The 14,222-nt window shown below is 39.4% G+C and overlaps 1 protein-coding gene across 1 annotated transcript in view; it reads left to right on the top strand.

The window, feature by feature from the left end:
• The window catches only part of LOC103470978 (CD276 antigen-like), a 27,114-nt gene extending 13,486 nt beyond the window's left edge, over window positions 1-13,628 (top strand). The window contains exons 2-7 of the mRNA XM_008419725.2: window positions 9,936-10,244; window positions 10,366-10,632; window positions 11,885-12,193; window positions 12,317-12,580; window positions 12,902-13,171; window positions 13,274-13,628. Of these exons, the coding sequence (XP_008417947.1) occupies window positions 10,013-10,244; window positions 10,366-10,632; window positions 11,885-12,193; window positions 12,317-12,580; window positions 12,902-13,171; window positions 13,274-13,398 (1,467 nt within the window). The 5' untranslated portion in view covers window positions 9,936-10,012 and the 3' untranslated portion in view covers window positions 13,399-13,628. The remainder of the gene's footprint in view (window positions 1-9,935; window positions 10,245-10,365; window positions 10,633-11,884; window positions 12,194-12,316; window positions 12,581-12,901; window positions 13,172-13,273) is intronic.
• The last annotated feature ends 594 nt before the right edge of the window (window positions 13,629-14,222 follow it).

A 14,222-nucleotide genomic window follows, 5' to 3' on the forward strand; every position in this document is an offset into this window, starting at 1 on the left:
GAAAACCAGAGGGCAGCAGATCATGTGAAAATATAATATTTGTGTCATTCTCAAAACTTTTGGCCATGACTGTATAATAATAACCCTGTGATCTCTGGTCTCATATTTTTGTGATAATTTACTCACCAAAATGTCTCACTAATAATCATAAAATTCAGATTTTGTTTGTGAGAAGATTTAGAAAACTAAAACACATCTATGTTGGTAAAAACATTATTTTAATATATATTTTTTATTTGCCATCTTCAAGAAATGTGACTTTTTTTATTTGGTGCTTTTACAGATAATCCAAAAATATTTTATTCATACAAACAAGTTTTTTTCCATCTCACAGTAATATTTATATTTTAAAGCAGAGCAGCAATAGTCCAGACTTGAAGGTGGTAAAGATTAGGGTGATGGCAAAGAGTCTCCAAGGTTTGGATTTCAGAAAAATAATCAAAATACCATCAGGAGCAAACAGGAAGCTGATCAGTCATAATAAGAATTTTACTGTGGAATGTCAAGAATTATGTTTTCATTAATCATTATAAATGCCGGGTGGTATTTTTACATTCTACTTTTGAGAAGAAACATAAATAAACTAGATTCTGTTTAATAATTCTCCTTCCACATCAGAGCGATTCCTTCCTGTTTTCCTATCAGAACCAGAACTTTTGGTTCAGTGAACATCATCTGGATCATGGAGACTATTTGCTGAGAACTTGTTTCCAGGCAGGTTTTTCTAAGATCCTTCAGAGGATCTGGGTTTCCTCCTCAACACCATTCAACTGAACTTTCACCTGTTTTTATTTCTTATTGCAGAGTCTGAAACCAGCATGTCCTGTGTTCTCAATGAAAACTGCCTTTTACCATGTCGGTTCAAGGACAGGATGACCAACATTGAATGGAAACTACATAAAACATCAGTTGTGATTGTATCATATGACCATCGTGGCTCCAGATACTCTGAGAGCTTCAGATCCAGAGCATCACTGTTTGAGGATCAGATCTCCAGAGGAAACGGCGATCTGCTGCTGAGAGGAGTGAAGGTTGATGATGAGGGAACATATCGGTGCTCTTCATCGATAAAAGGCTCGAAGTATTTTCATTCCGTTGACCTTACAGTAGAAGGTAGGACACTTTCATTTGAAAACATTTTATTGAAATCACATTTAGAGAGTTTTTACTTTGTGGTTCTAGAATATTTCTAACAGTTCTTCATTTCCTCATTTTGTTTGCAGCTCCTGTCTCTACAGTCAGAATTTATCAGGATGGAAACGGGATCACCTGCAGCTCAGAGGGGATCTACCCTGAGCCTGAACTCACCTGGTCCACTGAGCCTCCATCCAACACGACTCTGCAGAACAGAACCACAGTCCATCAGACTGAGGAGAAGCTTTATGACATCAGCAGCTCTCTGACGGTTCCAGACGGTCCAGATCTGATCTACAGCTGCAGCATCAGAACCAGGATGAACTGGTGGAGAGCAACTTCAACTAGAGCAGGTCAGCAGATGTACAGAAAGTTCTGATTTCATTTAATTAACTGATATTTCTGTTTCTAGCTTTCTTTTAATTTGTCTTTAATGTAAGCATTGTATTACATTAAATGTTTACATTAATGTCCTGCAAGCATTTAACGTAATGCTTACATTACATTAAGTATTACTGTAAACCATAAACATTACAAAAATTAAACATGCAGAGGTTTCTTGATATTTGATCAAATTGAGAGAGTTAGTGATGGGTCCAGCAACACCGACGCGCCGGCGCATGCATCAAGCCCATAGACCAGTGGTCCCCAAACCACGGCCCGCGGGCCGGATCCGGCCCGCCTCCATATTTGGTCCGGCCCCCTGAACAATACCAGAGAGCATTCAGATTTTTTTTTCATATATTGTATTTTCCGGTTTATATGTAGATTTTTCTTCAACCACCAGGGGGCTCTTTAGAAGGACGTGTGTCCTGTAAACTGAGGGTGTTTTGTTTTGCATGACGCATTGCTGCCATCTATTGGACTTTTAGGGAACTGCTGGACTTTTATGTTATGTAATCAGTACGGTTGGTAGCGGTAGAGCAGATGAACACGTGTCTGTTATGAACGCTGCATTCCGGTCGAGTTCTTCGAAGCAATGCCTGTAAGTAGCAGCTTATACTTCAAAACGAGCCTTTATGTTAACATATGATAAAATAAGTAACTTGTTTATTGAATTAGTTTTGGAAATACCTGCGGGCGATTTGATTATGTGCTACGTCATTGCTAGCAGGCTGCTAAGATTTCTTAGGTCGTTATGTAGCATTGCAGCTCATAGCATTCTGATGTAGCTGTTATATCAGTTGTACTTCTAATGTATGTAACTGAATGTAAAACACTTAATCTGTAAGCTGCTCTGAGCTCATCCTGAGTTGTTTGTGTTTTGACAGTTTCACTCCATTCAACATGGAAATAAAGGAAGAACTAAGTAATCCCGACTCGTGTGAAAGGAGTTTGGCTGATGGTTAGTTTTGGTACAAGACACCATAGCGAGACCATTACAAAGTGAATCATTGGAAATCAAAATTGGAAATAAAAGAAGAAAGCGCCCATTAAAACGGAATTAGGTTTTAATAGGGAATTGAAATTTGAGAATGTTGATCAGTTAAATAGCATTGAGGGGAAATGCTATTTAACAGTTCTTTAAATAATACTGGGATCATTATGAGAATTTGAGGTATAGATATTGGGAGTAGTGCAACAATAATGGATGCAAGCTGCTGTTGAAATCTAACGAAGAAGGGGCCCATTTTCTTTTAGCACATTTAGCTAGTAGCAACACGAAGTCTCAGCACTTTTACTGTTACAGTTACTGTTCGGAAACGACTGTAATCAGTTCAGTTAAATCTAAACTTGGCAACTTTTTCTTTTTCAACGTAATAAATGTGATATTCAATTGACCTGTTATGACCAAAATGTTGCGTGTCCGCCCCCCCCCCCCYCCCGCCTGCTGCTGCATCGCTGTGGAAAACCTGGAGCGGCAGAGATATCTGCGGCTTAGATGTGTATGTTTACTGGTTAAAAAAAAAACTTTGGGGTTGTGGTTTATAGTCCGGTGCGGCTCATAGTTAGGAAAATACGGATTATAATCCTTCCTGGATTTATTCTGTGAAGAACCCAGAGAGGGTTATTTGGTTATTATTTATTTCATTAATAGTGTTATTTATTTCCTGATTTTTGTTCTGCGAAGAACCCAGAGACGGTTATTTGATTGTGCTTTCTGGAAAACAATAAATTACAATACAATACGTCTCACCTTTTCTGTTGCAAACTGACTCCGGCCCCCGACCAGAGAAGGAAAACGTTATGTGGCCCTCACAGGAAAAAGTTTGGGGACCACTGCCATAGACCAACACCCGTGTCTGTGCGCGTATTGGTTTCAGCAAGTCACGTGACCGATACAGGAACTGTTTCAAAATGACACTGGATGCCAAACTGTGTTTATAAGGAAGCGAATCTGTCAAAAGCATTTGCCAAACAAATTCTTGATCTTTTACATTGTCATCTATGGAGCAGCTTCAAAGGAAATGTTTCCGCAGTAGTGTGGGAATATTTTGATCTATTGGAAAATAAATTTGTTTTCATTTTTGTCGTTTCATCCGGTTCTTGTTAGTTTCTACTTAATCTATCTGAACCCAAATTCAGCTGAAACTGACTTTTAGCTTACTTTCATATTATGTTCTGCAGGTTAAGTGTCGCATATGTTTAACTAAACTGTCTTATTTAAATAAATCCACCTTTTCAATTGTTTGTTACTACCCAATAGTAAGTCCCGCCTACGCCTCACAACTCTTCGGACTCACTACTGCCCAGTTCTCTGTCTAACAGGTCCGGAAAATCCCCAAAACCTGGGTCTTACCCTAGAGATAGTTTGTGGAGAATTATCTGTTTAAACTGGGGTCGGAAAGGACTCGTCTAGCCCTGACTACCTTCGATCCAGAAGTTACGACCCTTTACAGTTGAGGATCAATCAGCTGAGTAGCCCTCACAGCTGCATAACCCCTACAACCACTCCTGTTAACGGTAGCTCCTCTCCTAATATAACGGCACTTGTTAACGGCTAGATTAAGTTCAGTGACTTAGATTTAAGTCCCAGGGTCATTATTTTAACACTCACCAGAGGAAAACACAAAGCCACCCTATCTCTAGAATCATGTATGTTAACTTTAACATATTTAGGAGAACCAACAATAATTAAGACTGGCACAATTAAACTCATTTCTCACGCTTCTTATTGTAATTTTAGAGTATACGTTTATTAAACAAGCTTTAGCAGGGCAATATGACAAGCAGGTTAATTTCCCAAAGGTTATTAAGTAGGTAAAAATATAATAAAATCAAATTAAAATCAATCACATCCTATCTTCATTCCTATCCCTAACCTGTGTCACTAAGTTCACTGAGCGAGGCTTTGGGGGAGGCAGGTCAACTCATACCCGATGGTTCTTGGTCTCGGCAGCTGTAATCTTTAGATGTCCTTGGTCAGAGTCTTTGTCCAGCCGGAGCAAAGTCCTCTTTCTGAAGAGAAGCGGAGCAAAACCGTAGGTTGTCCTCCTAACGTGCAGAATCTTTGTCTTTAAATGACCTCCGTCTCTTTTCCAAGTCGGCTGCGACAGAGTTGAGAGCGTTGGGTAGAGGCAGAGGAGTTGGTCGGATCTGGAACCAGGGTCGGTGGCTGGTGGAGATCGTCCCTTCTTGGCGGCGTGAAGTCTTGAGCTTCCCTTGGTCCCGGGGTGTAGTCCTCTGCTGGTCTTTAGCCTGCTTCCTCTTGTTGGCTCCTCTTCTGCGCTGCGGACGAAGAACGCCTTTTCTCCCCCGTGCTCCAGTTTTTAAGCCCTCTCAACCCAGGGCGGTCTACGGGGCAGGGCTGCGTTATTTTAGAACCTTCCCACTGCGTCTTACTGTCTGTGGAAAGTCCCAACCTTCCCCAACGCCCTTATGACTCATTTGTACCTCATTACCACATTTTCGGTACTTTCCTTGTTTTCCGTTGACCATCTGTTTCTGATTCTGCCGCGCCCTCGCTCCCGCTCAGCGATGACTCATTTCACCCAGTTTTCTCCTTCTAAGCCTTTCTTTTCTTACAAAACATTATTAATGTGTTACTTTGTCGACCTATTACTTCAGTATGTTCCTTCCTCACTCATTATCTTTAATCTTTAATAATCAATGATTATTATACAACAATCAAGTTGTTCAAACCTCAATTTCCATAATGTATTATAACATTCAACTGATTAAGAGTACAGAACATATATTATTATAACATTCAACTGATTAAAAGTACAGGACATATATTTTTGATCATACGTTACAGACATTTCTTCATTGGCATGTGTATTATTATTTTAAACCTGTTACGAACCATAATCATCATTAAATCATTATACAAGGTTTACTGTTATTTCCCAGGCCTTTATTCCGTTTTCTGCGGGTACCTGGACAGATCTCACATGCTTATACCAGATTTCATGACACAATGCTGAGGCATTATGAGGCCAGGCATGAGAATGAAGTCTCAGATACACCTAGATAAACTCAGATATGCAGCCATTCTACAAATTACTCAGTTGCTTTTTATAAATTATTTAATATACAGTAAATCCTTGCTGTAACGCGGCTCACTTTTCACGGTATCGCTGCTTCGCAGATTTTTTTGTGCAGTTTTTTTTTCCACAGTGTTCTTCGTCCTAATTGACCATATGATTGGTAAAAACAATCTCCGCCTGAGTGCCAATAACGTTGAGGTGTTTAATACAGATTGGCCACTCAGGAGATTACCTGAGTTACCTTTATTTTTTTACAGTTATTACACAACATAAATAAATACTCTACATTGAAACCAAAGAGGGGCTGCACAGTGGCGCAGTTGGTAGAGCTGTTGCCTTGCAGCAAGAAGATCCTGGGTTCAATTCCCAGCCCCAATCTTTCTGCATGGAGTTTGCATGTTCTCCCTGTGGTACTCCAGTTTCCTCCCACAGACCAAAAACATAACTGTTAAGTTAACTGGTTTCTCTCAATTCTTCCTAGGTGTGAGTGTGTGTGCATGTGTAACCCAGGTTAACACAGTATTCACTAAATTTGCATAAAAATAGCTATAAAATTGATAAATAGAGGATAAATAGATCTTAAAACAGTTAAAAATATAAAAAGTAATAATTACAGACATAATAAGTGTTGTATTTCATATTATATTTTATTTGGTTAAAAATCTGCAGCTTTATTTTGTCAGCAGCTAAAACGGTCAAGTGTGAGATAAATCTCTTATTCTGAAGGGTCACGTTGATGTTTAGCCCATGTGACTAACTCCAGCAAACCGGGTTGTTACGTTCTCTGGCGCCAGAAGAAGAAGCAGAGATAGCGAAGAAGCAAAGAACAAAGAAGCTAAGAGAGTTGTGCTGTGAACGAGAAAAAGATAAGAGAAATCGACGATTTAAAACATTTTTTCCATTTTTTGGAGAAGGAACGTTCTGCATTTTTCAACCTGACTGCGTTCGGGATTGTGTTATATGTTACAGAACTGGACTTGGTGAGTTAAAAAGTGTATTTTATTTTCTGAGAAGAACGTATTTGTAAAGTATTTTTATTTCGTTGAAACGGAAAGCTAAAGTAGCACATTTATGTTTTATGTTAAAAAACTGGAAGTAACGGATGAGCTGAGGTGGGTGAAGCATGTTTCCCCAACGCACACACGATGTTCAACCGCCAAATCGGCGAGTATATTACTTTATTCAGTACCAAGCGGAGTTAAATAAACTTTTGTTATGCTTTGTTGGTTATTAAACCAGGCCTTTTTAAGGTTCTGCTGGAAATTGGACCGGAAAATTTCAAGTCGATTGCTGAGTTGGATTCCGCTAGTGAGAAACAAGATGGCGAGCCGTAACCCAGGAGCCCTGTAACCGTCTAGCAGGAGCTGCGCCCTCTGCTGGATACTGCAAATCATCCTCACTGGTATGACCTGCCCATGTTTTCCTGCTGAAATAGCAGTGGAGTCCGAGAAACGGGATTAACCCTTCAGGATCATCAGAGAGAAAAGGCATCGATTTGAAGCACAAATTTTTCGGTCTTTTGCTGGACTGTGTCTTGTGTTGTATTGTTTTTTTTTCTTCCTTTGGACCACATTCAATGTCTGTTGTTACAGTGTGTGGAATGTGAAATTGTTGGGTTTAAAATAGAAATAAGAAATGGTAAACAGGAAATTAAAAAACTAACTTCTTAAAAGAACACTAAACTAAAATAGATTTAAAAACAAACTGTAAATTAAATAGATGAACAGTATCAACTGAACTTAAATAGAAGTATAACCTAGGTTTAAATAAATGGTATCCTTCAATACCTAATGATAGGTTTAAATTTCAAAAAAGGGATTATATAAAATATTTGGAAAGAACAGGGAAACTATTTTGTATTGAATTTGTGTCATTGTATGTAAACTGTATAATTGTTGTTTCTTTTCTTTTCTACAAAAATAGTAAGCCGGCAGTTTAAATGTATATTCTGGTCTGTGGTCATTGATACACTTGCACTTCTCCCTACTCATATAGCCGAACCTAGCACTGGTCCTGTTCTGAGTCTGGTACTGTAATCACATCGTAACACATGGTTGTTTGTCCTATGTGTCTCTGTGTTGCCCTGCGACAGACTGGCGACCTGTTCAGGGTGTACCCCGCCTCTTGCCCGGAACGTTAGCTGGAGAGGAACCAGCAACCCTTCTGACCCCACTAAGGGACAAGGGTGTTAGAGGATGGATGATCTCAGGGCCTCTTGGCCAACTGAGCAGCATCTGTGCTGCAGCTCTGTGGTGGGTTGATGGACGTGTGTGGCGCCTACTCCTTTGTTCCAGGCTTGTAGCTGAGTGGGCCTGGTTAATGAAGATGGGAAGTTCATGGTTTCTCCGAGGTTAGTTTGCTGGAGGATTGTCTCCTATGAAAAACCCTATAATTTGGTATTTACTCTTTTATTCTTTAGGTTTGTCCCTCCACACTCAAGATTCTTCTTGGATTATTTTAAAATGAAACTTTAACTACACCCTCATTGTTTTTACTCTTCATTCCCTGATCTTTTGTCACATTGCCCCCCCCCATTACACCCTGACACTTAGACTTCCTTAGGGACGTAACAATTGGGGGCTTGTCCGGGATTATCTTTTTGTTGAGGTAAACTTTGAAGGATTAATTTTGTTTTGTGGTGGGTTTCATTGTCCCATTTTCCATGACTTTGTGTCTTTTATTGTATAATGTAAACAGGTCACTGGTGTGGTAGGGAAGGAGATTTACTAGAACTGATGGTCCTGTGAGTGGATTGGTCTGCGTGATCTCCCTTCCTTGTTCATTTTGTCCCAACACACCTTTCTATTTTATTTTATTTTTACGCAGATTGTCCTCTTAACATGGCGATCAGTCAAACCAAGTCAAGTCCTTTCACTTGGTTACTTCTGTAGCTAATTCTTCCATTACTCAGTTGTGCAACTGCAGGAAACAAGATCTGTGGGAAATGGATCGTCATTTCAGCTCACCGTCCTCTAGTGCAATGGACCTTTATGCCACCATACTTAAAAGTTTGTACGCTACAATTAATTACTAACGCATCTTAATGTTAAATGAAAATATTAACAACACCTACATATTTGCTGGTGTGGGTGTGATATACAAATTAACACAAAAAGTGTTTGTGTGTCGGGTCACCAGCTGTTGCCATGACAACCTCCAAGGCTTGGATCTCATCACTACAGATAAATAATCAAAAGACCAGCAGGAGCAAACAGAAAGCTGCTCAGTCATAACAGTGTCATTGTTGAAATGTCAAAAGTTTTCCGTCATCGTTGGGAAGATGATAAAGTATTTTTACAATCTACTTTTCAGCAAAATGTAAACAAACTAGTTTGTTTTTCTCAAATGACTCTCCTTTTACATTAGAGCGATTGTGGCCACCTGAGTACTAATAAGTAGACAAAAATTGAAAACGGCAGCAACCAACTAATTAAACTAGCAGTAAAAATGCAGTGGGCAAATGTAAAAGCAGCAAAAGTCTTTGGAAAAGATGAAAACAGTCTTGGCTAAAAAAGGGGGAACCGTCCTCTCGGCCTGCGACAGACTGGCGACCTGTGTAGGATGACCCCACTTCTCGCCCAGTGTTACGGCCCGCCTGTGGGTCACAACATAAAGAAGTCCAGACCAAGGCATATAATACAAAAGGCTTTATTCAAGCTCTGGCTGGACATAAAGGTACTGGAGAATCGTGGCAAAGAAACAAAAGGGTGGGAGCATTCACGAACCAGCCAGCAGTTGGCTGTCGGATTCGGGCCGCTCCCCTCGCCCTGCCTCACCCGATCATTCGCCCTACAACCAAGAACCGGAAAACCTCGGCTTGGCCAACGATCCCCAGACCCAGCAACACAAAGAAAGTTAACAAACAGAAAAACACATTGAAGGAGCGTGAGCGAGGCTTGGAAAACACCCCAGCAGCCAGGAGCTCTTCCCAACTTCCTCGCTCCCCTGGTGGGTGGGGCTTGATCCCTTTAAACTCTCGCCAGCCAATCAACTGCAAGAAAAGAACAGCAATTAAACAGGGATTCATTCACAATGGTGACAGGTGCCCGTCACACCCAGAACGTTGGCTGGAGAGGCACCAGCACCTCCTGACCCCACTAAGGGACAAAGGTGTTGGCTGGATGGATGGACGGTCCTCTCAGCAGCGTTTGATCCTCCCCAGTCGGTGATCCTCATAACCCCGACCTCCAGCTGTGTGCGAGCCACTGGTCAGCTCCACGACCCTCGGATCAGATGCGCGTTGCTCACCCTGCTTTGCGTTCTGCCAGTCCAGCTTCTCTGCTAACCTGCCAACCGGATCGTTCCTGTCCATTTGGTGTTTCCTCAACACCATTCAACTGAACGTTCATCTGTTTTTATTTCTTATTGCAGAGTCTGGTACCAACGTGTCCTGTGTTCTCAATGAAAACTGCATTTTACCATGTCGGTTCAGGAACCGGGTTACCAACATGACATGGGAACGTGAAAAACCAAAATCTCAGATTGTAACGTATAACCAGAGTGGCTCCAGATACTCTGAGAGCTTCAGATCCAGAGCATCACTGTTTGAGGATCAGATCTCCAGAGGAAACGGCGATCTGCTGCTGCGAGGAGTGAAGGTTGATGATGAGGGAAGATATGTGTGTAAAGTTTCTACAACTGGCATCTATTATAGACACTCTGTTGACCTTACAGTAGAAGGTAGGACACATTCATTTGAAAACATTGAATTCAAATGAGCTTCTGATACTATTTGTTGTGGGATGTTTCTTATGAGAAATTTTTTTTTATTTTAATTTATTTCTTTTTTTTTTGTTTGCAGCTCCAGTCTCTACAATCAGAATCCATCAGGATGAAAACAGGATCACCTGCAGCTCAGAGGGGATCTACCCTGAGCCTGAACTCATGTGGCCCCCCTGGCTCTCATCCAACACGACTCTGCAGAACAGAACCACAGTCCATCAGACTGAGGAGAAGCTTTATGACATCAGCAGCTCTCTGACGGTTCCAGATGAAGATCCAGGTCTGTTCTACGCCTGCGGCATCAGAACCAGGAGGAACTGGAGGAGAGTGCTTCTAAATAATCCAGGTCAGCAGATGTACAGAAAGTTCTGATATTAAATAAACTGGTATTTTTGTTTCTTGCTTACATTTGATTTGACTTTTACATGAAACGTTATGAAACATCCAGAAGTTTCATGATGTTTGATTCACATTCAGTGATTTTATTTTAATGCCATTAAATCCCATTTAACTCATCAAGATGAAAAAATGAGAGGAAGCCTAAATTAAAATACATCCACCTGTAAATGGAAAGTATTTGTTCCAACATTATAACTGATGGTATAAAGTGAAACATATTCTGCAGTTAAACACTTTTACATTCTGGAAACTTATCTGTTCAGGATCTGACTTTGTGGAAAAGTTTGTCAACAATAATCAAAAAGATAAACATAAAAGCAAGATAATAAGTTTTATCCCTATGAAGACCCAGGCATTAAAAAATAAAAATAATAAAAACATTTCTGTAAAATGCTACATCCAGCTGTGCTGAAATTAGTTAAATTAAGTTAAATTAATAACACAGCAAAACCAAATAATTTCAAAGTAACACAGCAAAGTTGATGAATCAAAAATGGAAAATATAGAAGTAAAACATTCAAGTAACTTAGGAAGGCCATCTTGCCACACTGCAGACTGATTCAAATGAAGCTCTAGCATGATAGTTATTCTGGATTAAAGATAATTTATGTAGCTATTAGGAATTAATTAAATTCTTAATAAAACTGAAGTTCGTGATTCACATTTAGTTCAGTGTTTTAACAGTTAAGAAATAATTTGTTTCTTCATAGTTTTGCAGAAAATAGGAAAAGAGGCTTCAAGCCTCCAAGGTTTGGAGCTCAAGATAAATGATTAAAATACCAGCTCAGTGAGAGTGTCTGTAACCAGAACTGTGACTATAACAATAATAATAATAATAGAAATTCAAATGATTGGGTTTCTGGAGCAAACAGAAAAAGCTGCTCAGTCATAATAAGAGTTTGATTGCTGGAATGTCGAGAAATATTTTTAAAATAACTGGAAATATTATAGAGTTAATATTCTATTTATAAACAGCAATGTAAAAGAAAACCTTTTTTTTTTTTTTTCAAATGGTTCTCCTTCCACATCAGAACGATCAGAACCAGAACTTTTGGTTCAGTGAACATCATCTGGATCATGGAGACTATTTGCCGAGAACTTGTTTCCAGGCAGGTTTTTCTATGATCCTTCGGAGGATCTGGGTTTCCTCCTCAACACCATTCAACTGAACTTTCACCTGGTTTTATTTCTTATTGCAGAGTCTGAAACCAGCATGTCCTGTGTTCTCAATGAAAACTGCCTTTTACCATGTCGGTTCAAGAACGGGACTACCTACATGGAATGGAAAAATTATAATCCACAGTCTCAGATTGTATCATATGACCATCGTGGCTCCAGATACTCTGAGAGCTTCAGATCCAGAGCATCACTGTTTGAGGATCAGATCTCCAGAGGAAATGGCGATCTGCTGCTGAGAGGAGTGAAGATTGATGACGAAGGAAGATATGTGTGTATTGGGAAGATAAATGGCATCAAGTATAGACAATCTGTTGAACTTATAGTAGAAGGTAGGACGCCTTCATTTGAAAAAACAAAAACACTTTATTGAATTAAGATTATAAAAGTTGCATTTTTACTTTGTGGTTCTAGAATATTTCTAACAGTTCTTCATTTCCTCATTTTGTTTGCAGCTCCAGAATCTACAGTCAGAATCCATCAGGATGAAAACATGATCACCTGCAGCTCAGAGGGGATCTACCCTGAGCCTGAACTCACCTGGTCCACTGAGCCTCCATCCAACACGACTCTGCAGAACAGAACCACAGTCCATCAAACTGAGGAGAAGCTTTATGACATCAGCAGCTCTCTGACGGTTCCAGACGGTCCAGATCTGATCTACAGCTGCAGCATCAGAACCAGGAGGAACCAGAGGAGAGCAACTTTAACTGAACCAGGTCCAGAAAGTTCTGACATTTAAAATCTTTGGTACTTTTGTTTCTTCTTACATTTAATTTGACTTTTACTTTGATAAATGTAGTGAAAAACCATGATAGGCATCAGAAACAGACTTTGTTTAAACAAACAGTTTTTCTGAATATTATTAAAGCTTCAAAAAGTCTCAATAAAGTCTGGAAATAAGTTTGAAGCTGAGCCCAATTCTACTTAATATCTACATGATCCTATTTCATAACTGGTTACTGTTTTTTTTATAATGTGCAGCATTTTGAGCTGCTTGTTGCTGAAATGTTCTGAACTCATAACCTTTGATTTCTCAGGTGCTGAGGTTACAATCTGCTGCACTTCCTTAAACATTTCTAACTCCAGTTTGGTCTGGAGGTTCAACCACCGTCAGATCATCCTGACCAAGACTGACAGAAACATCTACAGCGTCTCAGAGGACTGGAGGAAACATGTGAGGATCGTTTCAGCGTCCGGCAGCCTCACGTTACAGGATCTGACCTCAGATCAGGAGGGAGTTTACAGCTGTGAGCTCAGTGATGACGAGGAGACGATTATAACTCACCTCTATCTGAGGAGGACTGGAGGTAACAGGATTCAGGATTTAAGGCTCATTAGATGGTATAAATCAAATATTCCAAACTACAAATAAGTCTTTATGCTAAACTCCTGAACTTCTTTGGTTTCAGAGAATCTGGTGGTTTCTGAACTCATCAGGCGGACGGTGGTTTGTGTTGTGATTGCAGCAGCAGCAGCTGGATTCCTGATGTTCTACAAGAAGAAAATGGAGGAAAGTGAAGCTCTGCAGCTTTAAACCTTTCATTCACATTCAGAGAAGGTTTTGTTTTAATGCCATTTTCCCATTTTACCCGTCAAAATGATTCATGAGCTTTGATGTAGTTTCACAAAATTATCAGCTCTTCATGTTCTTGAGGTGATTCTCATATTTGGAGATATTTCTGTTATGTGTTTCATCTTCTGCCCAGCAGGGGGCGCAGCTACACATATTCTGTATATTCTACCAGCTAAACTTTCTCAGAACTTTATCAATAAAATGTTTATTTTTGTAGAAAATTGTTTTTTTTTAATTATTTGCTGACTTATGAGCTTTTATGATTTCTAAGCTTTATGTAGTTTTACAATAAGATTAGCTCTTCATATTATTTAATTATTTCTCACATTTGTTTTTATTTCTGTTCATGCTAAATGTGAAGATTTTACTTTGGTTTCATCTTCTGCCCAGCAGGGGGCGCAGTTAAACATTCTTTATATTCTACCAGCTAAACTTTCTCAGAACTTCATTAGTAAAATGTTTATTTCTGTAGAAAATTTATTTTATTACATAAATTGCTGATTTATGAGCTTTGATGTAGTTTTACATAATGTTTGCTCTTCATAATCTTTAGTGGTTTCTAACATTTGTAAATATTTGTTGTTTTTTTCCCTACATGTGATGATTTTAAAGTTTCATCTTCCGCCCAGCAGAGGGCGCAGCTTAACATATTCTGTATAATCTACCAGTTTCTCAGAAATGTATCCATAAAGTGTTTATTTCTGAATATTTTTTATTTCTTTTGTTATATAAATTCTTTGTTCTTCAATAAACCAAATAAAAATGAAAAAGCCTCATTTTTCTAA

This window comes from Poecilia reticulata, linkage group LG1, assembly GCF_000633615.1.
Source record: "Poecilia reticulata strain Guanapo linkage group LG1, Guppy_female_1.0+MT, whole genome shotgun sequence".
In the NCBI taxonomy this organism is placed as follows: domain Eukaryota; kingdom Metazoa; phylum Chordata; class Actinopteri; order Cyprinodontiformes; family Poeciliidae; genus Poecilia; species Poecilia reticulata.